This window comes from Nerophis lumbriciformis, linkage group LG19 (assembly GCF_033978685.3).
Source record: "Nerophis lumbriciformis linkage group LG19, RoL_Nlum_v2.1, whole genome shotgun sequence".
Taxonomy (NCBI): domain Eukaryota; kingdom Metazoa; phylum Chordata; class Actinopteri; order Syngnathiformes; family Syngnathidae; genus Nerophis; species Nerophis lumbriciformis.
In genome coordinates, this window is record NC_084566.2 from 37971992 (window position 1) to 37998961 (window position 26970).

Consider the following 26970-nt stretch of genomic DNA (forward strand, 5'->3'; position numbering starts at 1 on the left):
ATTTATTCATTGCACACAGACTGATGCATTCAAATGTTTATTTCATTTAATTTTGATGATTTGAAGTGGCAACAAATGAAAATCCAAAATTCCGTGTGTCACAAAATTAGAATATTACTTAAGGCTAATACAAAAAAGGGATTTTTAGAAATGTTGGCCAACTGAAAAGTATGAAAATGAAAAATATGAGCATGTACAATACTCAATACTTGGTTGGAGCTCCTTTTGCCTCAATTACTGTGTTAATGCGGCGTGGCATGGAGTCGATGAGTTTCTGGCACTGCTCAGGTGTTATGAGAGCCCAGGTTGCTCTGATAGTGGCCTTCAACTCTTCTGCGTTTTTGGGTCTGGCATTCTGCATCTTCCTTTTCACAATACCCCACAGATTTTCTATGGGGCTAAGGTCAGGGGAGTTGGCGGGCCAATTTAGAACAGAAATACCATGGTCCGTAAACCAGGCACGGGTAGATTTTGCGCTGTGTGCAGGTGCCAAGTCCTGTTGGAACTTGAAATCTCCATCTCCATAGAGCAGGTCAGCAGCAGGAAGCATGAAGTGCTCTAAAACTTGCTGGTAGACGGCTGCGTTGACCCTGGATCTCAGGAAACAGAGTGGACCGACACCAGCAGATGACATGGCACCCCAAACCATCACCCAACCATGCAAATTTTGCATTTCCTTTGGAAATCGAGGTCCCAGAGTCTGGAGGAAGACAGGAGAGGCACAGGATCCACGTTGCCTGAAGTCTAGTGTAAAGTTTCCACCATCAGTGATGGTTTGGGGTGCCATGTCATCTGCTGGTGTCGGTCCACTCTGTTTCCTGAGATCCAGGGTCAACGCAGCCGTCTACCAGCAAGTTTTAGAGCACTTCATGCTTCCTGCTGCTGACCTGCTCTATGGAGATGGAGATTTCAAGTTCCAACAGGACTTGGCGCCTGCACACAGCGCAAAATCTACCCGTGCCTGGTTTACGGACCATGGTATTTCTGTTCTAAATTGGCCCGCCAACTCCCCTGACCTTAGCCCCATAGAAAATCTGTGGGGTATTGTGAAAAGGAAGATGCAGAATGCCAGACCCAAAAACGCAGAAGAGTTGAAGGCCACTATCAGAGCAACCTGGGCTCTCATAACACCTGAGCAGTGCCAGAAACTCATCGACTCCATGCCACGCCGCATTAACGCAGTAATTGAGGCAAAAGGAGCTCCAACCAAGTATTGAGTATTGTACATGCTCATATTTTTCATTTTCATACTTTTCAGTTGGCCAACATTTCTAAAAATCCCTTTTTTGTATTAGCCTTAAGTAATATTCTAATTTTGTGACACATGGAATTTTGGATTTTCATTTGTTGCCACTTCAAATCATCAAAATTAAATGAAATAAACATTTGAATGCATCAGTCTGTGTGCAATGAATAAATATAATGTACAAGTTACACCTTTTGAATGCAATTACTGAAATAAATCAAGTTTTTCAAAATATTCTAATTTACTGGCTTTTACCTGTATATAGAAACAGATAAATATCAATATGCAACACTTTATTTTTATATTTTCTCTAAGTGCCCATTTTTCAAATTGAACATTTTCAAATGATCACTTCTAAGACAGTCTTGTGAAATCACAATATCCCATTTTAACTAGCTAGCCACTAACATTTTTTAACAAATCATGAATTACTTTGCACCATGTTTGTACAAATAATAACTCATGTAAAATACAAAAATCAACTCTCAAATTTTTAAATAAATCCTGTCACACTTTGAACTGGACACCAAATCTGTTATCTGTTTCTTTGTCAGTTAGTGAAGACCAAGTCTTTAAAATATTTTCTTGGATTTTCAAATTCTATTGGAGTTTTGTCTCTCTTAGAATTAAAAATGTCGAGCAAAGCGAGACCAGCTTGCTAGTAAATAAGTACAATTTAAAAAATAGAGGCAGCTCACTCGTAAGTGCTGCTATTTGAGATATTTTTAGAACAGGCCAGCGGGCTACTCATCTGGTCCTTACGGGCTTCCTGGTGCCCGCGGGCACCGCGTTGGTGACCCCTGATATACACCTAGCCTAAATAGCATGTTAGCATTGATTAGCTTGTAGCATACCTGCCAACTACTCCGGTTTTCCCGTAATTAGTACGGTTTTCATCAACCTATTCCGGGTTACGGTTGCAGTGATAAAAAATACGGTTTTTCATTAATTAAAAAAAATTTTTTTTTTAAATGCGCGAGGCTATTTATAGCACCGCTGCCAAGCACGAGGCACCTGTTGCCATTGTTTCCAAACGAGCGAACAATTATGGAATCAGCCGGAGAAAAATCGCAAACGAGTCTTAAACCGAAAAGAAAACTGCAGTCATTCCGTGAAGAATATTCAAAAGCCTATCCGGGAATAATTATCCGTTCCAAAAAGGGTGAAAACTACACGAATTGCACCTTGTGCAGACAAGATTTTTCGATCGGACACGGAGGAATTAGCGATGTAAAAGACCACGTTGGGACAAAAAAAACACAAGTCTAATGCCGTTGCTAGCGATGCAAGTGGAAAACTTTCAACGTTTTTCGGATTTTAGCCACAAAAAGGTAATGACACCAATGTTATCTATTGGAACTGTTTAGTACTGTTATACTGTTAAAAGTGTTTATACTATTTATGCTTTCAAGTCCAAGTTGAAGAAATCTTGTTAAATGTTGACAGCATAACTACCAAAATACAGAAGTATGTCCTTAATATTTTTGCAGTGCTATTTCTGTTGAAAAGTTCAAATGATTACATTAGAGATGTGATGTGCCACTTTTCAAGTGTCTGATGGCTTAAATTAATTTTCATTAATTTTTCATATTTTGAATTCTTTTGAAAGGCTTACAAAAAAACTACATTTGAATTGTAATTCCATGCTATTGACAGGACTATTAATTTTAATGAAGTTAGCTTACCATGTTTACAGTATGATAATTGTGATAGAAATGTGAATTTTTGGCACAGAGTATTTTTTTTACAATTGAACAAGGCAGTAGATTATACAAGCTTGGACAGAAAGTTAATAATGACACCAATTTTTTTTTTTATGGAATTGTTTAGTACTGTTTTACCATTTGTTTACTGTAAAAAGTGTTTATACCGTTTATACTTTCAATTAACAAATTGAAGTCTTGTGAAAGGTTGACAGGATAACTGGCATTCACTGTCAAAATAATTTCAAACTATTGAAGTTAGCTTACAGAATAAACATGTCAATCAACCCATATGATTTTTGCTGTAATATTTTTGTTTTGAAAAGTCACTGTGACCGATAGAAAAGTGATGGTTTTAGCAACATTTTAACCTGTCTGAATGCTAATAATCATTTTGCGTCGGGGGGCGAAGCCTGAACCCCCCACCAGGACTTTGTCCTGGACCTACCGGGGCCTGCGGCCCCTGGACCCTGGCTACTAGGTTTTTCTGATTTCAAAAGTTGGCAGGTATGTTGTAGTCATGCTCTGACCAAATATGCCTGATTTGCACTCCAACAGGTTAATAACATCAACAAAGCGCACCTTTGTTCATTCACGCACAGTATAAAACATTTGGTGGACAAAATGAGACAAAGGAGGAGTGTAAGATTTTTCATTTAAACAAACTGGTGCGTTTGTTTGTATTTTTCCCCCATCTTTTTCCATTTTCAATCCTTTTTTAAAAAGGCTCCAGGGAGCCACGAGGGCGGCACTAAAGAGCCGCGGGTTGCTGATCCTCGGTTTAGGATAATACGCTGGCAAACAGACTAGTTTGTTGTGTGCAATGTTTGGCCTGACGATAACAGACGACAGAAAAAAACGTGAAAAACTTGGCAAAATGCTTAGTTGAAAAACCAAATCTTACGAAAATGAGGGCTAACAAACAACACTGAAATGATAAATGTGGACCACAGTTTGATTCACAAATAGTGATGTGTGTTTTCCTACTAGATCAGCGAGTGGAACCTTCAGGGTCTGCCCGGAGATGACCTGTCAGTGCAAAATGGCATCATCGTCACCAAAGCAGCCCGTTATCCGCTCCTGGTCGACCCCCAGACTCAAGGAAAGACCTGGATTACGGAAAAAGAAAAGGCCAATTCCCTCCAGGTTAGGGATGTGTACAGAATTCAGTACATTAGTAGGTACCGAGCAAATGTTATTTATTGCACGTGACGTCACGTCCAGTTGCAGACTCAGCATCGGCAAACAAACACTCAGAGCGGACTGCTTCTAAATAATGTTGTGATTTTCCATACCAAAAGAGTATGCATGCCTGATAGAAAGTACTCAGAAGTAAGGCTCCACTTATCATAATGGGATAGCTCGATGCTAATTTACATTGAATATGCCATACACATGAGTTTTTAGTAGATTTTACATGACGATTTCAACACCTCTAAATTTAGTCATGAAAACTACAACCAAACAGCTGGTGTTTAATAAATACAATTCTAAGGGCCTGATCTACTAAAGCTTTGAACGTATTAAAACACAACTTGATAGCGAAAAAAATTGGTTCTGTTGTCGAGATCGAGGGTGTCTCCATGGTGAGAGCTGGTAGTACACACAAAAGCCTTATTTAAATATGGCGGTCTGAACCACTTTTGTACTTGTTATCAATTGTATACACCAGGGGTGCTCACACTTTTTCTGCAGGCGAGCTACTTTTCAATTGATCAAGTCGTGGGGATCTACCTCATTCATATATATAATTTATATTTACTTACTTATGAAACATATGTTTTTGTTAACAAGTTAAAGGTGTTTAATGATAATACAAGCATGTTTAACACATATAGTTAATATTGTTAATAAATTAAAGGTGTTTAATGAAAATACAAGTATGTTTAATACATATAGTTAATATTGTTAACAACTTAAAGGTGTTTAATGATAATGCAAGCATGTTTAACACATATAGTTAATATTGTTAATAAGTTAAAGGTGTTTAAAGATAATACAAGCATGTTTAACACATATAGTTAATATTGTTAACAAGTTAAAGGTGTTTAATGATAATACGAGCATGTTTTACACATATAGTTAATATTGTTAATAAGTTAAAGGTGTTTAAAGATAATGCAAACATGTTTAACACATATAGTTAATATTGTTAACAAGTTAAAGATGTTTAGTGATAATGCAAGCATGTTTAACACATATAGTTAATATTGTTAATAAATTAAAGGTGTTTAATGATAATACAAGAATGTTTAACACATATAGTTAATATTGTTAATAAGTTAAAGGTGTTTAAAGATAATACAAGCATAATTAACACATATAGATTCCTTTCTTTCATGAAGACAAGAATATAAGTTGGTGTATTACCTGATTCTGATGACTTGCATTGATTGGAATCAGACAGTGGTGCTGATAAGGTCCGCATTTTCGAATGGAGGAGGAAAAAAAGTCCTCCTTTCTGTCCAATACCACATGAAAGTGGTTGGTTTTTGGCATCTTATTTATCCAGCTTCCGTACTCCTTTGTATATACTTTACAAGAAATACATTGTTGGCAAACTCCGTAGCTTGCTAGCTTGTGCACGCCAGCTTTCTGAGACTCTTATTTTGGTAGCGCAGGCAGGATTAAGCAGTGCTTTTATTGTGCAACTGTGCAGTCGGTCTTTGGAGTTTTGACGACAGGTACGGCGCCAGAGTCTGTTGAAATAAAGTGTTTCTCGCCTTCCAGTCGGTCATTTTAATGAGCTGGCAGCAGCCAGCGTCATCTCAGAAGACCCTCGGGTGCCGTGAATGTCAATCAAGTGACGAAAGTGACGTCATAGTGAAGATTTATGATCGCTCATTTTTAGGACTATTTTTTTAATGGCTGGCTGGTGATCGACTGACACACCCTCCGAGATCGACTGGTAGCTTGCGATCGACGTAATGAGCACCCCTGGTATACACAGTTCTTAGTCGATCAGCTGCAACATGCCCACTAATAGTACACACAATTGTATATTTTGCACACACTATTAAGCTGGGATCTTAGTATTGATTGATTGATGATTGAAGCTTTTATTAGTAGATTGCACAGTACAGTACATATTCCGTACAATTGACCACTAAATGGTAACACCCGAATAAGTTTTTCAACTTGTTTAAGTCGGGGTCCACTTAAGTTGATTCATGATACAGATATATACTATATATATGGATGACATCTGTTTGTCTCGAGAGACAATAGTTTTGCGCTCAAATGTCAATTCATGTGCAACGCCTGTTGTGACTATATAAGCCAATTCTTGACAGGCATGCTTTGTTGCAGTTCCTGCATACATATTGTATTGTTGGTTGATTCAGTGGGGGTGTGACTGTTCGCTTTCTACGTTCATGCTTCTCCTCCCACTGTCTTACTCTTCTTAAGTCACTCTGATGTACGCCCTCCTTCACTAGCTTCCTCCATTTCCCACGTTCAGCTGAAGAAGCTTCCCAGTTGAATGGGTTGATGTCACTAGCCTTCATATCACGCTTACACACATCTTCAAAACGAAGGACAGGTCTTCCCACAGCCCTTGTTCCAGAGGCCAGTTCACCGTACAGGATGTCTTTTGGAATGCGAGTGTCATTCCATTCGCCAAGCCATCTCAGACGTCGTTGTGTAAGGACAGCGAAGATTGTCTTCATTCCTGTTTTCTCGAGGATAGCCTTATTCGGGATGCGATCCTGCCATTTGATTCCCAGAATCCGCCTTAGGGACCGAAGATGGAAGGAGTTCAAACGGCGCTCTTGGCGTGCATACGAGGTCCATGACTCGCTGCCCTAAAGTAAAGTGCTGAGAACACAGGCTTGATAGATCTTCATTTTCGTGTTGTTGGTTAGCAGTGTGTTCTCCCAAGCACGCTTGGAGAGTCTAGCCATTGTTGAAGATCTGGGGTGCTCACACTTTTTCTGCAGGCGAGCTACTTTTCAATTGATCAAGTCGTGGGGATCTACCTCATTCATATATATAATTTATATTTACTTATTTATGAAATATATGTTTTTGTTAATAAGTTAAAGGTGTTTAATGATAATACAAGCATGTTTAACACATATAGTTAATATTGTTAATAAGTTAAAGGTGTTTAAAGATAATGCAAGCATGTTTAACACATATAGTTAATATTGTTAACAAGTTAAGGTGTTTAAAGATAATACAGGCATATTTAACACATATAGTTAATATTGTTAATAAGTTAAAAGTGTTTAAAGATAATACAAGCATGTTTAACACATATAGATTCCTTTCTTTCATGAAGACAAGAATATAAGTTGGTGTATTACCTGATTGTGATGATTTGCATTGATTGGAATCAGACAGTGGTGCTAAAAACGTCCGCATTTTCGAATGGAGGAGAAAAAAGTCCTCCTTTCTGTCCAATACCACATGAAAGTGGTTGGTTTTTGGCATCTTATTTGTCCAGCTTCCATACTCCTTTGTATACACTTTACAAGAAATACATTGTCGGCAAACCCCGTAGCTTGCTAGCACAGCTTTCTGAGACTCGTTTTGTTAGCGCAGGCAGAACGAAGCAGAGCTTTTATTGTGCAACTGTGCAGTCGGTCTTTGGAGTTTTGACGACAGGTACGGCGCCAGAGTCTGTTGAAATAAAGTGTTTCTCGCCTTCCAGTCGGTAATTTTAATGAACTGGCAGCAGCCAGCGTCATCTCAGAAGACCCTCGGGTGCCGTGAATGTCAATCAAGTGACGAAAGTGACGTCATAGTGAAGATTTATGATCGCTCATTTTTAGGACTATTTTTTAATGCCTGGCTGGTGATCGACTGACACACCCTCCGAGATCGACCGGTAGCTCGCGATCGACGTAATGAGCACCCCTGTTGTAGATGCTTTGCCGATGCGGATGTTGAGCTCTGCATCGAGAGAGAGATTGCTGGATATGGTTGAGCCAAGATAGGTGAAGTTCTCAACAACTTGCAGGGTGTGGTTTCCAATGGAGATCCTTGGAATGTTGCGCATATCTTGTCCCCATAATGTTGTTCTTCTTGAGGCTTATAGTTAAGCCAAAGTCTTTGCATGCATCAGAAAAGCTGTTGATCAGCCTCTGTAGTGCTTCCTCTGATGGTGAGGCCATCTGCGAAGAGCATCTCTCTGATGAGGACTTAACGCACTCTAGTCCTTGCCCGGAGACGTGCGAGGTTGAACAGTTTCCCGTCGCTCCTTGTGTGCGGGTAAACACCATCGTCAGATGATTTGAATGCTTCTGACAATAGCAACGAGAAGAAGATTCCGAAGAGCGTAGGAGCAAGCACGCATCCTTGCTTCACTCCATTCTCAATTGGGAATGGGGCTGATGCGGAGCCGTCACACTGGATAGTTCCTTGCCACTAAATGGTAACACCCCAATAAGTTTTTCAACTTGTTTAAGTCGGGGTCCACTTAAGTTGATTCATGATACAGATATATACTATCATCATAATACAGTCATCACATAAGATAATCATCAGAGTATATACATTGAATTATTTACATTATTTACAATCTGGGATGTGGGGGGGGGGGGGTTAGGTTTGGTTGATATCAACACTTCAGTCATCAACAATTGCATCATCAGAGAAATGCACATTGTAACAGTGTAGGACTGACTTGGTAAGATATGTACAGCAAGTAGTGGACATAGAGAGAGAGATCAGAAGGCATAAGAATAAGTATCTACATTTGATTATTTACATTAGATTATTTACAATCCGGGGAGGTGGGATGTGGTGGGGGTTGAAGTTGCCTGGAAGGGTTCTTTTAGTGTGGTTTTGAAGGAGGCTAGAGATGCCCTTTATTTTACACCTGTTGGGAGTGCATTCCATATTGATGTGGCATAGAAAGAGAATGAGTTAAGTAGATCAGACCCTTACAGTATCAACACTTTGTAGGACAACAAAAGACAAGACAGGCACATTTATTTTAACGGCAAATATTTTTCTGACTACGGCAACATACCCTCGCCTATACGCCACTGCCAAGATGTTAGATGGCATCCATGCAAAATCTACTATATAATATTTGCAAATGAGACGCAGAAAGGTAAGAAAACAAAATATAATTAATCGCATGAGATCACTGTTGAATGTCAAATTTAAAAGAATGAATGATTTTCAAGGTAAAAAAAATTTTTCAATGTAAAATTTTTTTTTTCAAGGTTAAAAATGATTTTCAAGGTAAAAAATGATTTTCAAGGTAAAAAATGATTTTCAAGGTAAAAAAATTTTTTCAAGGTAAAAAATTATTTTCACGGTAAAAAATGATTTTCAAGGTAAAAATGATTTTCAAGGTAAAAAATGATTTTCAAGGTAAAAAAAATGTTTCAAGGTAAACATTTTTTTTCAAGGTTAAAAATTATTTTCAAGGTAAAAAATGATTTTCTAGGTAAAAAAAATGTTTAAGGTAAAAAAAAAATGTCAAGGTTAAAAATGATTTTCAAGGTAAAAAATGATTTTCTAGGAAAAAAAAAATTTCAAGGTAAACATTTTTTTTCAAGGTTAAAAATGATTTTCAAGGTAAAAAAAAAAATTCAAGGTAAAAAAATATTTTCAATGTAAAAAATGATTTTCACGGTAAAAAATTATTTTCACGGTAAAAAATGATTTTCTAGGTAAAAAATGATTTTCAAGGTAAAAAATGATTTTCAAGGTAAAACATTTTTTTCAAGGTTAAAAATGATTTTCAAGGTAAAAAATGATTTTCTAGGTAAAAAAAAATTTTAAGGAAAAAAAAAATTTAAGGTAAAATTTTTTTTCAATGTAAAAAATGATTTTCACGGTAAAAAATGATTTTCAAGGTAAAAAATGATTTTCAAGGTAAAAAAAGATTTTCAAGGTAAAGGAAATATTTATTACCACATGAACACAGAGGGTCCAGTGAGGGTTGGACTCCGCCAAGGCTGCCCTTTGTCACCGATTCTGTTCGTAACTTTTATGGACAGAATTTCTAGGCGCAGTCAAAGCGTTGAGGGGATCTGGTTTGGTGGCTGCAGGATTAGGTCTCTGCTTTTTGCAGATGATGTGGTCCTGATGGCTTCATCTGGCCAGGATCTTCAGCTCTCACTGGATCGGTTCGCAGCCGAGTGTGAAGCGACTGGGATGAGAATCAGCACCTCCAAGTCCGAGTCCATGGTTCTCGCCCGGAAAAGGGTGGAGTGCCATCTCCGAGTTGGGAAGGAGACCCTGCCCCATGTGGCGGAGTTCAAGTACCTCGGAGTCTTGTTCACGAGTGAGGGAAGAGTGGATCGTGAGATTGACAGACGGATCGGTGCGGCGTCTTCAGTAATGCGGACGCTGTATCGATCCGTTGTGGTGAAGAAGGAGCTGAGCCGGAAGGCAAAGCTCTCAATTTACCGGTCGATCTACGTTCCCATCCTCACCTATGGTCATGAGCTTCGGGTTATGACCGAAAGGACAAAATCACGGTGTGAAGGGAAAGTGCGATCAGCGCGCCTGCAGGAGCAAAAGTCACCGCCGCTGTCCATGGGACTGAGGACGAGCACCAGCGGGCAGGGGCGGGACATGTGCTGACGGCGAGACACAGCTGGCAGATGTTTAGATTACACAGGTGGTATGTGTTAATCTAATCATCTGTTGTCTTTAACAGTAAGTGGCCGGTAGCAGAGGAGGAGAGAGGATTGGGAGTGACGGCAACGTCACGATTTGCTGAAAAACATTTTGGAAAGATCTGGTTAAAAACATTAAAAACATTACTCAGTGGCCTAGTGGTTAGAGTGTCCGCCCTGAGATCGGTAGGTCATGAGTTCAAACCCCGGCCGAGTCATACCAAAGACTATAAAAATGGGACCCATTACCTTCCTGCTTGGCACTCAGCATCAAGGGTTGGAATTGGGGGTTAAATCACCAAAATGATTCCCGGGCGCGGCGCCGCTGCTGCCCGCTGCTCCCCTCGCCTCCCGGGGGGTGATCAGGGGGATGGGTCGAATGCAGAGGACAAATTTCGCCACACCTAGTGTGTGTGTGTGACAATCATTGGTACTTTAACTTTAAAACTTTGTTAAACCTGCACGCTTGGCTCTTGTGCCCTGTCTACAGTGGAGCTGCTAGGAAGCGACTTTCACATCTGCTGGTGCTCGTCCTCAGTTCCATGGACAGCGGCGGTGACTTTTGCTCCTGCAGGCGCGCTGATCGCACTTTCCCTCCACACACGGGTACAAGCGGCCAAAATGAGTTTCCTCCGCCGGGTGGCGGGGCTCTCCCTTAGAGATAGGGTGAGAAGTTCTGTCATCCGGGGGGAGCTCAAAGTAAAGCCGATGATCTTCCACATGGAGAGGAGCCAGATGAGGTGTTTCGGGTATCTGGTCAGAATGCCACCCGAACGCCTCCCTAGGGAGGTGTTTAGGGCACGTCCGACCGGTAGGAGGCCACGGGGAAGACCCAGGACACGTTGGTAAGACTATGTCTCCCGGCTGGCCTGGGAACGCCTCGGGATCCCCCGGCAGGAGCTGGACGAAGTGGCTGGGGAGAGGGAAGTCTGGGCTTCCCTGCTTAGGCTGCTGCCCCCACGACCTGACCTCGGATAAGCGGACAAAAGTACTGAAAATTGGTACTGTTGAGTACTGGTATTCGACTCCCAGGTAACGGGAATAAATAGCGTCTCGGTCGAAATGTCGTATTGAACTTCACCACACAAAAAAACCTAAAAAATTAGCTAAGTGGTGTCCTAAATTTTTCCACGGAGGGAAAATTTAAAGCTGCGAAGCAGACATATTGTACATGGATGATGAATCAACGTATGCTAAGCTATCTGAACACAACCTATGACATCCTAGCTTTATGTCACAAATGAGTGTCATGTAATGTCTTAACTTCAACATTTCCCCATGGCTGTCATCCCGCTCACAGAGCACGTCTCTCAACCACAAGTTCTTCCGTACGCATTTAGAGGACTCCATATCCTTGGGCAAGCCGCTGATTATTGAAGATGTGGGCGAAGAGCTGGACCCTGCCCTGGACAATATTCTTGAGAAGAACTTCTTTAAATCTGGATCAAACTTCAAGGTAAATCCCCCTGTGTGTGTGTCAGTAAGGCGGGTCTAACAAAAGCAAAGAAAATTAAAGCTGCAAGCAGCGTTGGTCGGGCCCGCGTATTTGGCGGGTGCTAGTCCTAAGTGTCCCAATACTTTTGTCCAGTTTTAGTCCCAAGTGTCCCAATACTTTTGGCAAGTTGTAGTCCTAAGTGTCCCAATACTTTTGTCAAGTTGTTGTCCCAAGTGTCCCAATACTTTTGTCCAGTTTTCGGCCTAAGTGTCCCAATACTTTTGTCCAGTTTTCGGCCTAAGTGTCCCAATACTTTTGTCCGGTGGTAGTCATAAGTGTCCCAATACTTTTGTCTAGTGTACCTACCTTGTCTGCATTGTGTGGGCACGCTGGTGCTTCCTGCTTTTAAGCAGCCATCTTAAAAAAACAGCAGCGCATCAGCGCAGCGGGTCTTTGAAGGGTCATAAAATCAAAACCGGAGCAGGTATTAAAACGCTGTTCTGTTATTTTATACACAAGGGTTTAATCTCTCTCCTGTGTTAGTTTGAAGCCGAAACAACAAACGCGCTCAGAGGAGATAGTTTTTGAAGAATGGTGACCGTTCTTTACAAAAATTTTGTTTTGAAGGGGGAATAGCAAACTTCCTGTTGATTTTTGCTGGGGGTTGTCAATGGATGAAATGTAGGCCTAAGTAAGACCTACATAGAGGTTTTTGTTTCATGTCTCTCTGACCTTCCCAGTGGGAGTTACAGGCAGTTTTGTCAGTTTTTTCATCCGAGGAGCAGTGTTTTGTGCGTTTTATTAAAAAATTGCGCTAGAGCACAATTTTGAGATTTGGGGTTAGGTTTTTTTTTTAGATCGCAATGTTTGCCAGTCCTGATGTGTGCGTTCAGTTTGGTGAGTTTTGAAGCATGTTAAGGGGGTCAAATTACAGCTCAAAGAGGCAAAAGTGACTGTTTTTTAGTACTTTTTTGTCTTGAAGGGGGAATTGCCAACTTCCTGTTGATTTTAGCCCGAGAATGTACTATTATGAAATCTAGATCTGAGTCAGACCTACATAGAGGTTTTTGTTTCATGTCTCTCTGACCTTCCTAGTGGGAGTTACAGGCAGTCTAGTTTTTTTTTTCCTAGGGGGCGCTAGAGCGCAATTTTGAGTTTTGAGGTTTGGTTTTTTGAGAAAAAGTTTTGCCGTATAATACTGATGTGTGTGTAAAATTTGGTGAGTTTTGAAGTATGTTAAGGGGGTCAAATTACAGCGCAAATTTGCGGAAGAATAATAATAATAAAACCTTACAAATTCAACAGGTCCTTATGTCCCATTGCATAAGGACTCCCTGTGGGAGTCCTTATGCAATGGGCCATGCGGGCCCTAATTAGCATGGCGAGGTATTTATTTGTTACTTAACAATAGGAGACATGGTTCAGGTTACTGATAAGGGTTGTGTGTGTGTGTGTGTGGTTAGGCGCTGGTAGCGTGCATGGAAGTGATGCAAGACCATGCACTTTTGTTGAGCAATCTATTATGCGTGGCGCTATATTTGACCTACCGTATTTTTCGGACTATAAGTCGCAGTTTTTTTCATAGTTTGGCCGGGGGTGCGACTTATACTCAGGAGCGACTTATGTGTGAAATTATTAACACATTAGCGTAAAATATCAAATAATATTATGTAGCTCATTCACGTAAGAGACTAGACCAGGGGTCGGCAACCCGCGGCTCCGGAGCCGCATGCGGTTCTTTGATCACTCTGATGCGGCTCAGCAGCTTACTTGCTGAACCCTCCAATTTTCCCGTGAGACTTCCGGATTTCAGTGCCTCTCGCAGATAACTCCCGGGATTAATATTCACCGATTTTCACCCTTACGGCTATAATAAGGGCGTGCCATGATGGTACAACATTTGGCGCCCTCTACAATCCGTATTAACGGCGTGCCAGTTCAACACTTGTTATACAATATACATCTTCTGCTTGCACACGTACGTGACAGCAAGGCATACTTGGTCAACAGCCACACAGGTTACACTGACGGTGACCATATAAAACAACTTTAACACTGTTACTAATAATGCGCCACACTTTGAACAAGAATGACAAACACATCTGCACCTTAACACAACATAAACACAACAGAACAAACACCCAGAATCCCATGCAGCCCTGACTCTTCCGGGCTACTTTATACACCCCTGCTACCACCAAACCCCGCCCCCACCCCAACCCTGCTCCCTCACACATCAACCCCCCCCCCCCCCCCCCCCCCTCTCTCTGTGCGTCGGTTGAGGTGGTAGCGGGGGGGGTGTATAATGTATCCCGGAAGAGTTAGGGCTGCATGGGATTCTGGGTATTTGTCCTGTTGTGTTTATGTTGTGTTACGGTGCAGATGTTCTCCCGAAATTTGCCCAATACAACGTGTGGCTGACTCTAACATAATAGTGTGAGAGTCCAGTCCATAGTGGATCTAACATAATAGTGAGAGTCCAGTCCATAGTGGATCTAACATAATAGTGAGAGTCCAGTCCATAGTGGATCTAACATAATTGTGTGAGAGTCCAGTCCATAGTGGATCTAACATAATAGTGTGAGTCCAGTCCATAGTGGATCTAACATAATAGTGTGAGAGTCCAGTCCATAGTGGATCCAACATAATAGTGAGAGTCCAGTCCATAGTGGATCTAACATAATAGTGTGAGAGTCCAGTCCATAGTGGATCTAACATAATAGTGAGAGTCCAGTCCATAGTGGATCTAACATAATAGTGAGAGTCCAGTCCATAGTGGATCTAACATAATAGTGTGAGAGTCCAGTCCATAGTGGATCTAACATAATAGTGTGAGAGTCCAGTCCATAGTGGATCTAACATAATAGTGAGAGTCCAGTCCATAGTGGATCTAACATAATTGTGTGAGAGTCCAGTCCATAGTGGATCTAACATAATAGTGTGAGAGTCCAGTCCATAGTGGATCTAACATAATAGTGAGAGTCCAGTCCATAGTGGATCTAACATAATAGTGTGAGAGTCCAGTCCATAGTGGATCTAACATAATAGTGTGAGGTGGGGTAGGGGATAGCGGGGGGGTGTATATTGTAGCGTCCCAGAAGAGTTAGTGCTGCAAGGGGTTCTGGGTATTTGTTCTGTTGTGTTACGGTGCGGATGTTCTCCTGTTTGTCATTCTTGTTTGGTGTGGGTTCACAGTGTGGCGCATATTTGTAACAGTGTTAAAGTGGTTTATACGGCCACCCTCAGTGTGACCTGTATGGCTGTTGACCAAGTATGATTTGCATTCACTTGTGTGTGTGAAAAGCCGTAGATATTATGTGATTGGGCCGGCACGCAAAGGCAGTGCCTTTAAGGCACGCCCCCAATATTGTTGTCTGGGTGGAAATCGGGAGAAATTCGGGAGAATGGTTGCCCCGGGAGATTTTCGGGAGGGGCACTGAAATTCAGGAGTCTCCAGGGAAAATCGGGAGGGTTGGCAAGTATGACTGGGAGACGAAACTGCTCTGTACTTCTCCCTACGCCCGTGTGGCGTTTTAAAAAGTAATACATTTTTCCGATATTATATTTTAAAGCATTTATCGGCCGATAATATCGGCAGTCCGATATTATTGGACATCTCAAGTAGGGATGTCCCGATCCAGGTTTTTGCACTTCCGATCCGATACCGATATTGTTTTTGCATTTCCGATCCGATACCGATACTGACCGATACTGGCCTATCCGAGCATGTATTAAAGTTTAAAGTTATTTAGCCTACTTAGTTGTCAGAATCATGTTGAAAAGGGTTTTAGTACTCTTGATAACAACTAGCCAGCTGAATTAGGGGAGTTTGAATAATACACAATGGTTGGTAACAAGAAACTGACCTGTTTATTCAAGGATAAACACAAAATTATACATGACAAACAGAAATGGCATCATTGAACTAGGGCTGGGCGATATGGCCTTTTTTTAATATTGCGATATTTTAAGGCCATATTGCGATACACGATATATATCTCGATATTTTGCCTTAGCTTTGAATGAACACTAGATGCATATAATCACAGCAGTATGATGATTCTATGTGTTTTGATTGATTGATTGAGACTTTTATTAGTAGGTTGCACAGTGAAGTACATATTCCGTACAATTGACCACTAAATGGTAACACCCGAATACGTTTTTCAACTTGTTTAAGTCGGGGTCCACTTAAATTGATTCATGATACAGATATATACTATCAGATATATACTATCATCATAATACAGTCATCACACAAGATAATCACATTGAATTATTTACATTATTTATCATCCAGGGTGTGGAGGGGGGCGCCGGATGTAAGTGTCAAAAAGACAGCCAAAAGAGTTTGATATGAGAATAAATCTAAAGTTAAAATATAGGGTAAAAATGCACCCATTTGCAGGAAATGTAGTCTTGATTTTCAAAATGTTCTTTCAAGGCTTGCATGTCTACATTAAAACATTCTTCTTCATACTGCATTAATATATGCTACTTTTAAACTTTCATGCAGAGAAGGAAATCACAACTAAAAAAAATCACTAATTTTTTCATACGGTGTTGATGTGGAAATTTTTGCCTCAGCATTTTGATGGTGTGGACGTGTGGCACCGAACGGAGATAAGCGTCTCGACAGACGTCACAATATTTGAACAACGATGACGAAAACTGTTTTCTCTGTCGTGTCCGTGTGTCGACAATTGTTATGCTCTTATTTTTTTATTAGATTTTGTGCGTGGCATAGGACGCGCAGAGGACGTTTAAACAGTGCGCAATTGCACAGGCGAGCACCTTAGAGGGAGCGTTGCTCGCACGGCTGCGCTAGCATCACAGCTAACGTTAGCCATGCTGCTACCTCTCTGCTCGGGGAGGACGTATACGTATGTGACGTATGACGTGACAGTATGTGACGTATGACGTGACAGTATGTGACGTGTGTAAGAAGGTGCGCTCGCTGTCTGTGAGAGGGAGACACAAGAAAGAGTGAGAAGAGCCTGTTGTGTAATGCCAGCAGCTAAAAGCAACTGCGTGAGAATCCACAGACCTGTGGATGTGTTGAAGGTGTGCTTGAAAATGCAGAACGGAAATTAGGGAGCAGCAAAAAAGTGGAATGTATTATTTAAATCGGTGCGTTGGAAAACACGGACCGGAGTTTTTTTTTAAAACTGGATCTGGATCGGCATTTTCCCATGCCTTGCTGATAGGCAATTTTTTAGCAAATATCGGCAGCCGATCCGATCCAAATATCGGATCGGGACATCCCTAATCTCTAGTTGAAATGGTTTGAATTAGTTGAGAAATGTTGAAGTCGTAACACATTTTTGGGCCACTTTTCAGAAAATTTTGAATTTTTATAGAAAATTATAAAATTATGGATATTGATATACGTAGTACAAGAAGGTGGAGAAAAAAAGGGTGGAAAAGGAAGAATTAGAATACTATGCATGAATACTGAAAAGCATTGTATGCTCATAAAATGTCAATAAAGTAACCGTGCTGAACATTTCTTTTTGGGGTTTTTGCCCCGTGTAGGTGAAAGTGGGAGACAAAGATGTGGACGTGTCGGACAAGTTCCGGCTCTACATCACCACTAAACTACCCAATCCGTCCTACACGCCAGAGGTGAGCGCCAAGACGTCAATCATCGACTTCACCGTCAACATGAAGGGCTTGGAGGACCAGCTTCTGGGTCGCGTCATCCTCGCGGAGAAGAAGGTTATTTTACCGTCCGCCTCCTGTACAGTTTGGCGTGTTGACGTCACGTGAGATGAAGTAAAGACTTTTATCGCAATGCTCGTGACAGGAACTCGAGGCAGAGCGGTTGAAGCTAATTGAGGACGTGACATCCAACAAAAGGAAGATGCAAGAGCTGGAGGACAACCTGCTGTACAAACTTAGCTCCACAAAAGGTGACGAGTCTATTCTCTAGATCCATGTGACTTCAAAGAAACACTTAGAACTGAACGAGTGCAACTTTTATGCTGGTCTTATTTTAACATGCACAACTTTTTAAGTCAGTTTGACAGTTATTTACTAACAACTTAATTATAACATCTGTTATAAATCAAGGCTTGAAAAAATATCTCATGAACTCGTAGACCTTTTACAAGCAGGGCGTCTAAACCTTTTCCAGCAAGCGCCATAAGTACCGTATTTTCCGCACCATAAGCCGCCCTGGGTTATAAGCCGCGCCTTCAATGAACGGCATATTTCAAAACTTTGTCCACCTATAAGCCGCCCCGTGTTATAAGCCGCATCTAACTGCGCTAAAGGGAATGTCAAAAAAACAGTCAGATAGGTCAGTCAAACTTTAATAATATATTAAAAACCAGCGTGATGTGGGCGCGCATGGAGTCGTATATCAACATGGACGGAGCTGCGTGAAAAAAGCCACCCGGCCTCTTCGCGTAAACTTACCTTAACCACTCGCTCATCTTTTCTTCATCCATCCATCCCTTCGAGTTAGCTTTTATGATGACGCCGGCTGGAAAGGTCTCTTTTGGCAAGGTCTTCCTTTTGAATATCACCATGGGTGGAAGTTTCTGGCCATTAGCATGGCAAGCTAGAACCACAGTGAAGGATGACTTCTCATTCCCTGTGGTGCGAATATTCACCGTACGCGCTCCCGTTGTATCCACAGTGCGGTTCACAGGAATATCAAAAGTCAGTGGAACCTCGTCCATGTTGATAATGTTCTCTGGCCGGATCTTTTTTTCAGCTATCTTGTTTTTACAATATGCACGGAAAGTAGCCAGCTTTTCTTGAAAGTCTTTAGGCAGTTGCTGTGAAATAGTAGTCCGTGTGCGGATGGAGAGATTGCGTCTTTTCATGAACCGGAAACCTGTCGCTTAGTAGGAGCCATTTTGTGGTCTTTACAGATGTAAACACACAAAGGAAATGAAACGTAATATCCGCGCACTTCTTCTTCTTCTACCGGGGCGGGTGGTTGCTTACAGTAGAAGAAGAAGCGCTTCCTGTTCTATGGGGGCGGGTGCTTACCTTGGCGGTTGCTTGCGTAGAAGAAGAAGCACTTCCTCTTCTACGGGGAAAAAAGATGGCGGCTGTTTACCGTAGTTGCGAGACCGAAACTTTATGAAAATGAATCTTAATATTAATCCATATATAAAGCGCACCGGGTTATAAGCCGCACTGTCAGCTTTTGAGTAAATTTGTGGTTTTTAGGTGCGGCTAATAGTGCGGAAAATACGGTAAATAAATATTGGAGGATGATACAGTCGCGATCAAAAGTTTACATACACTTGTAAAGAACATAATGTCATGGCTGTCTTGAATTTCCAATCATTTCTACAACTCTTGCTTTTTTGTGATGTAGTGATTGGAGCACATACGTGTTGGTCACAAAAAACATTCATGAAGTTTGCTTCTTTTATGAATTTATTATGGGTCTACTGAAAATGTGAGCAAATGTGCTGGGTCAAAAGTATACATACAGCAATGTTAAACTCACCCCACTGGGGTGAGTTTTTCCTTGCCCTTATGTGGGCTTTGTACCGAGGATGTCGTTGTGGCTTGTGCAGCCCTTTGAGACACTTCTGATTTAGGGCTATATAAATAAACATTGATTGATTGATTGAATATTTGCTTACATGTCCCTTGGCAAGATTCACTGCAATAAGGCGCTTTTGGTAGCCATCCACAAGCTTCTGCTTGCATTTTTGACCACTCCTCTTGACAACATTGGTGCAGTTCAGCTAAATTTGTTGGTTTTCTGACATGGACTTGTTTCTTTAGCATTGTCCACACGTTTAAGTCAGGACTTACTCTGGGAAGGCCATTCTAAAACCTTCATTCTAGCCTGATTTAGCCATTCCTTTACCACTTTTAACGTGTGTTTGGGGTCATTGTCCTGCTGGAACACCCAACTGTGCCCAAGACCCAACCTCCGGGCTGATGATTTTAGCTTGGGGTGTGAGTCTTGTGTTCTGAATTTATTGGGTAATCAAGTACAGGCGGTCACAAAAGACGAAGTGCACTGCAAAAAGTCAGTGTTGAAAAACAAGAAAAAACATAACAAAAATGATGGGTATTTTATTTGAACTAAGCAAAATTATCTGCCAATAGAATAAGACAATTTGGCTTGTCAAGACTTTCCAAAACAAGTAAAATTAGCTAACCTCAATGAACCCAAAAATACCTTAAAACAAGTATTTTCTCACTAATAACAAGTGCACTTTTCTTGGTAGAAAAAAAAAAGACCTTTTTGCTCAATATGTTGAAAAATATTCTTAAATGAAGTAACTGCTAGTGCCATTATCTTGACATAATGATATGCTTGAAATAAGAAATGATTACTTTAAAAAAGTAGTTTTATACTTGTGAGTGTTGATGACACAGCTTTGCAACACTTGATATTCTAGTTTCAAGCATGTTTTACTCAATATAGGTCATCAAATCTCAGCAACAAGCTGTAATATCTTACTGAGATCATTTAGGACCAAAACACTTAAAACAAGTAAAACACTCTAACATAAAATCTGCTTAGTGAGAAGAATTATCTTATCAGACATAAAATAAGCAAATATCACCCTTATTTGAGATATTTCATCTTACTTAGATTTCACTTTTTGCAGTGGAAAGTATTCATCCAAAAAAGTGTTTATTTATTTACTTGCATGACAAAATATGTTACTGTCCTATTTCTGCATGGAGCATTTAGGGGGCCACTTTTCCAGAATATTCTTATTTTGTATATTCCGGACAACCAGTGTCCTCTACAGCAGACATGTATTTTGTCAAAGTTGTAGAGGTTTTTTTTTTAGCAAAAAGCTAGTCAAAGATCATCTATATGACAGCACTCTCGTGTTTTGCTGAAAAAATGTGAGTCTCTGACATGTATTTTTTATTTAACTGAACCCGAAGGCCACCAGTTGAATAGCCCATGTAATGAAATAGAGTGGACCTAAAATGGAACCTTGAGGAACACCACTAGTATAACTAAATAAGTTGAACAAAGGACAACACTGCAAAAAGTCAGTGTTAAAACAAGAAAAAAAAATACAAAAATGAGGGGTATTTTATTTGAACTAAGCAAAATTATCTGCCAATAGAACAAGAAAATTTGGCTTGTCAAGACTTTCCAAAATAAGTAAAATTAGCTAACCTCAATGAACCCATAAATAGCTTAAGATAAGTAAATTCTCACTAATAACAAGTGCACTTTTCTTGGTAGAAAAAAAAGAGACCTTTTTGCTCAATATGTTGAAAAATATTCTTAAATGAAGTAAATGCTAGTGCTATTATCTTGACATAAAGATATACTTGAAGTAAGAAATGATTACTTTAAAAAAGTAGTTTATACTTGTGAGTGTTGATGACACAGCTTTGCAACACTTGATATTCTAGTTTCAAGCATGTTTTACTCAATATAGGTCATCAAATCTCAGCAACAAGCTGTAATATCTTACTGAGATCATTTAGGACCAAAACCCTTAAAACAAGTAAAACACTCTAACATAAAATCTGCTTAGTGAGAAGAATTATTTTATCAGACAGAAAATAAGCAAATATCACCCTTATTTGAGATATTTCATCTTACTTAGATTTCTGTTTTTGCAGTGTGTTGCCTCCAAAAGCTCAGGGAGTCTGCAATGTTGATTTATTACCATCACCGTTCATTGCGTGCACAAAACCTCCAACAGTGTTAAACCTTGCTTGGGTCAAGCAACAACAGCCGCGCTAAATATTGTCTGTGATTGTCAGCTGATCAGCCGATCCCATGATCGAGAGCGCAACATCTCAATTTTTATAATACGGAGCTGTGGGCTGAAAATGGCCCCAGGATCTGTTTGGTTCTGTTTGAAGTTCCTTTCAAATTGGTATTTTACTTGCATTTGTCACAAGCACTTGGAGGTGCTGATTCTCAAGTCGGAGTCCATGGTTCTCGCCTGGGAAAGTGTGGACTGCCACACACACACACACATACACTACTCTCATAACAACTAACAAGACATCATGGCGAAGACAGAAGTCCAGTTTCTTAACATGGAGATATCCTCACTACTTTTCTTTTGTCGAGCACAAAGAAAAGAAAATGTTAGTTAAATGTCATCAATCGGTTCGCAGCTGAGTGTGAAGCGACTGGGATGAGAATCAGCACCTCCAAGTCCGAGTCCATGGTTCTCGCCTGGGAAAGTGTGGACTGCCATCTCCGGGTTGGGGAGGAGATCTTGCCCCAAGTGGAGGAGTTCAAGTACCTCGGAGTCTTGTTCACGAGTGAGGGAAGAGTGGATCGTGAGATCGACAAACGGATCAGTGCAGGGTCTTCAGTAATGCGGACGCTGTATCGATCCGTTGTGGTGAAGAAGGAGCTGAGCCGGAAGGCAAAGCTCTCAATTTACCGGTCGATCTACGTTCCCATCCTCACCTATGGTCATGAGCTTTGGGTTATGACCGAAAGGACAAGATCACGGGTACAAGCGGCCCAAATGAGTTTCCTCCGCCGGGTGGCGGGTCTCTCCCTTAGAGATAGGGTGAGATGCTCTGTCATCTGGGAGGAACTCAAAGTAAAGCCGCTGCTCATCTGGCTCATTGAGAGGAGCCAGATGAGGTGGTTCGGGCATCTGGTCAGGATGCCACCCGAACGCCTCCCTAGGGAGGTGTTTAGGGCACGTCCGACCGGTAGGAGGCCACGGGGAAGACCCAGGACACGTTGGGAAAACTATGTCTCCCGGCTGGCCTGGGAACGCCTCAGGATCCCCCGGGAGGAGCTGGACGAAGTGGCTGGGGAGAGGGAAGTCTGGGCTTCTCTACTTAGGCTGCTGCCCCCGCGACCCGACCTTAGATAAGCGGAGGAATATGGATGGATTGTCACAAATGTGCTTGTCTTTGGGGGGTTTGGTTATAGACCTGCTCCATATGATAACGTCTGCTAGGAATTCAGGTGTAATAATACGACTGTGTGTCCTCAGGTTCCTTGGTGGACGATGACTCCATGATCGGAATCTTGAGCACCACCAAGCAAACGGCTGCCGAGGTCAGCGCCAAGCTGAACATCGCCGCCGAGGCAGAGGAGAAGATCAAGGCGGCTCAGTCCGAGTATCGTCCAGTGGCGTGCCGAGGCAGCATACTTTACTTCCTCATCACGGAGATGAGCATGGTCAACGTCATGTACCAGACCTCCCTGGGCCAGTTCCTCAAGATTTTTGACATTTCGCTGGCAAAGTAAGGCTAGTCACTCCAGGGTCTGCTTTTGCTTCTGCACACGTTGGGTTCTCTCATCAGCAAAATACTTCGACAGGTCTGAGAAGTCGTCCAAAACGTCCAAACGAATCCTCAACATCATCGAGTACTTGACTTACGAAGTGTTCAGGTACACAGTCAGAGGACTGTACGAGAACCACAAGTTCATCTTCACGCTGCTGATGGCCCTCAAGATTGACCTGCAGAACGGGAAGATACAACACAGCCAGTTTCAGATTCTTATTAAAGGTAACACCGTTTTTATCAACATGCTACACATTCTATGAGTACCGTATTTTTCGGACTATAAGTCGCAGTTTTTTTCAAGGTGCGACTTATACTCAGGAGCGACTTATGTGTGAAATTATTAACACATTCGGACTTCCGGATTTCAGTGCCTCTCGCAGAAAACTCCCAAGATTAATATTCACCGATTTTCACCCTTATAGCTATAATGAGGGCGTGCCATGATGGTACAACATTTGGCGCCCTCTACAATCTGTATTACCAGAGTGCCAGCCCAACACTTGCTATACTATATGCATCTTCTGCTTGCACACGTACGTGACAGCAAGGCATACTTGGTCAACAGCCACACAGGTTACACTGACTGTGACCATATAAAACAACTTTAACACTCTTACTAATAATGCGCCACACTTTGAACCAAAACCAAACAAGAATGACAAACACATTTCGGGAGAACATCTGCACCTTAACACAACATAAACACAACAGAACAAACACCCAGAATCCCATGCAGCCCTGACTCTTCCGGGCTACATTATACACCCCTGCTACCACCAAACCCCGCCCCCACCCCAAGCCTGCTCCCTCACACATCAACCCCCCCTCTCTGTGCTTCGGTATATAATGTAGCCCGGAAGAGTTAGGGCTGCATGGGATTCTGGGTATTTGTCCTGTTGTGTTTATGTTGTGTTACGGTGCAGATGTTCTCCCGAAATGTGTTTGTCATTCTTGTTTGGTGTGGGTTCACAGTGTGGCGCATTATTAGTAAGAGTGTTAAAGTTTTTTTTATATACCGCCACCGTCAGTGTAACCTGTGTGGTTGTTGAGCAAGTATGCCTTGCTGTCACCTACGTGAGCAAGCGGAAGCCCCATTCAACATGTGGCTGATCAGGCACGCTGGTTGTAGCGGGCGCAATATGCTGTACCATCACGGCACGCATGACGCTGACAAGCGCTATTCATTTAAAACCCGCGTGCCGCCCCAGCTTAAAAATTCCATATAAAGGTGTGGGCAGCGTGTCTGAGACCCCTGGTTCATACATAGCACAAAGCAAAAAACTTCATATGCAGTGTTATTTCATTTAAAATTTCAAACATTTTTGCGGCTCCCTTTGTTTTCTATAATTTGTGAAACTGGTCAAAATGGCTCTTTGACTGGTAAAGGTTGCCGACCCCTGGACTAGACGTATAAGATTTCATGGGATTTAGCGATTAGGAGTGACAGATTGTTTGGTAAACGTATAGCATGTTCTATATGTTATAGTTATTTGAATATGTGGGCTTTGTACCGAGGATGTCGTTGTGGCTTGTGCAGCCCTTTGAGACACTTGTGATTTAGGGCTATATAAATAAAGATTGATTGATTGATAAAGATTGAATGACTCTTACCATAATATGTTACGTTAACATACCAGTTGGTTATTTATGCCTCATATAACGTACACTTATTCAGCCTGTTGTTCACTATTCTTGATTTATTTTAAATTGCCTTTCAAATGTCTATTCTTGCTGTTGGCTTTTATCAAATACATTTCCCCAAAAAATGCGACTTATATATGTTTTTTTTCCTTCTTTATATGCATTTTTGGCCGGTGCGACTTATACTCCGGAGCGACTTATACTCCGAAAAATGCGGTATCTCTTGGCAAGTTTCACTGCAATAAGGCGCTTTTGGTAGCCATCCACAAGCTTCTGCTTGAATTTTTGACCACTCCTCTTGACTAAATTGGTGCAGTTCAGCTAAATGTGTTGGTTTTATGACATGGACTTGTTTCTTCAGCATTGTCCACACGTTTAAGTCAGGACTTTGGGAAGGCCATTCTAAAACCTTCATTCTAGCCTGAGTCAGCCATTCCTTTACCACTTTTGACGTGTGTTTGGGGTCATTGTCCTGTTGGAACACCCAACTGCGCCCAAGACCCAACCTCCGGGCTGATGATTTTAGCTTGTCCTGAAGAATTTGGAGATAATCCTCCTTTTTCATTGTCCCATTTACTCTCTGTAAAGCACCAGTTCCATTGGCAGCAAAACAGGCCCAGAGCATAATACTACCACCACCATGCTTGACGGTATGCATGGTGTTCCTGGGATTAAATGCCTCACCTTTTCCCCTCCAAACATATTGCTGGGTATTGTGGCCAAACAGCTCCATTTTTGTTTCATCTGACCACAGAACTTTCCTCCAGAAGGTTTTATCTTTGTCCATGTGATGTCAGATGAAACAAAAATTATCACAAAAAACATAAGAGTTGTAGAAATGATTGGAAACTCAAGACAGCCATGACATTATGTTCTTTACAAGTGCAAGTATGTATGCGACTATGTATTACAGTATAGTCTTATTATCTATGATTATGTCTAGTCTATTGTGTAAAATGAGTGTGAATAGAATAGAAGGTACTTTATTGATCCCTGGGGGAAATTCAGCACCACAGTTCGCTCACAATAGACAGTAATAATAATAAATAATATAATATATATATAATATATTATATATATAATATATAAATAATATAAATATATTCTACATATACTCTACATTTAAGTGAAGGTATGGTGTATGGCAGGCCTGGGCAATTATTTTACTCGGGGGGCCAGATTTAGATTAAAAAGTGTGTCTGGAGGCCGGTATATCTATTTTAAGAACACTAATACAAAACCTGAATAAGTGTACGTTATATGAGACATAAATAACCAACTGGTATGTTAACGTAACATATTATGGTAAGAGTCATTCAAATAACTATAACATATAGAACAGTGGTTCTTAACCTCGTTGGAGGTACCGTACCCCACCAGTTTCAAATGCGCATTCATCGAACCCTTCTTTAGTGAAAAATATTATGTATTTTTTTTAATTCAAGACAAAGTTATGTTTTTTTTACTGGTGCACAAAATCAACCGTGCATGAACATCGCCTTGTTCCAAGAACAAAACCAACACAGTGCATGAACCCACAACAAATTCCTGTCCGGTTCAAACACCAAACTATCTACTACACAAGACAAGAAGAAGGAGACAGAGTTGAATTGTACTCATGAGGAGAGACGTATTGGGCTGCACACTCAGTTAAAGTTTACCTCTACGCTCTAAGGTACAGTCCCACGTGCTCCTCTATTTATTCGGGAGGTCCCTAGTTAACATCACTGAGGCTGCTTCTGAAGGGAGGGGTAATGCAAGCAGCCCATTAGACCAGTGTTTTTCAACCACTGTGCCGCGGCACACTAGTGTGCCGTGAGATACAGTCTGGTGTGCCGTGTGAGATTATCTAATTTCACATATTTGGGTTAAAAACATTTTTTGCAAACCAGTTATTATAGTCTGCAAATTATGTGTTGTTGTTGTGAGTGTCGGTGCTGTGTAGAGCTCGGCAGAGTAACCGTGTAATACTCTTCCATATCAGTAGGTGGCAAACGGTAGCTAATTGCTTTGCAAATGCAGGTAAAAAGGTGTCTTATGCTTAAACCAAAAATGAGCAAAATGTGAGTGCCCTTAAGAAAAAGCATTGAAGCTTAGGGAAGGCTATGCAGAACGAAACTAAAACTGAACTGG

The 26970-nt window shown here is 41.2% G+C and overlaps 1 protein-coding gene across 2 annotated transcripts in view; it reads left to right on the top strand.

The window, feature by feature from the left end:
• Nucleotides 1-26970, top strand: part of LOC133618461 (dynein axonemal heavy chain 8-like) — a 245622-nt gene that overhangs the window by 185968 nt on the left and 32684 nt on the right. For both annotated transcript variants that reach the window (XM_061978829.2, XM_061978830.2), the window contains 6 exons: nt 3940-4095; nt 11833-11988; nt 17503-17685; nt 17774-17879; nt 22899-23151; nt 23228-23418. In XM_061978829.2, the coding sequence (XP_061834813.1) occupies nt 3940-4095; nt 11833-11988; nt 17503-17685; nt 17774-17879; nt 22899-23151; nt 23228-23418 (1045 nt within the window). The remainder of the gene's footprint in view (nt 1-3939; nt 4096-11832; nt 11989-17502; nt 17686-17773; nt 17880-22898; nt 23152-23227; nt 23419-26970) is intronic.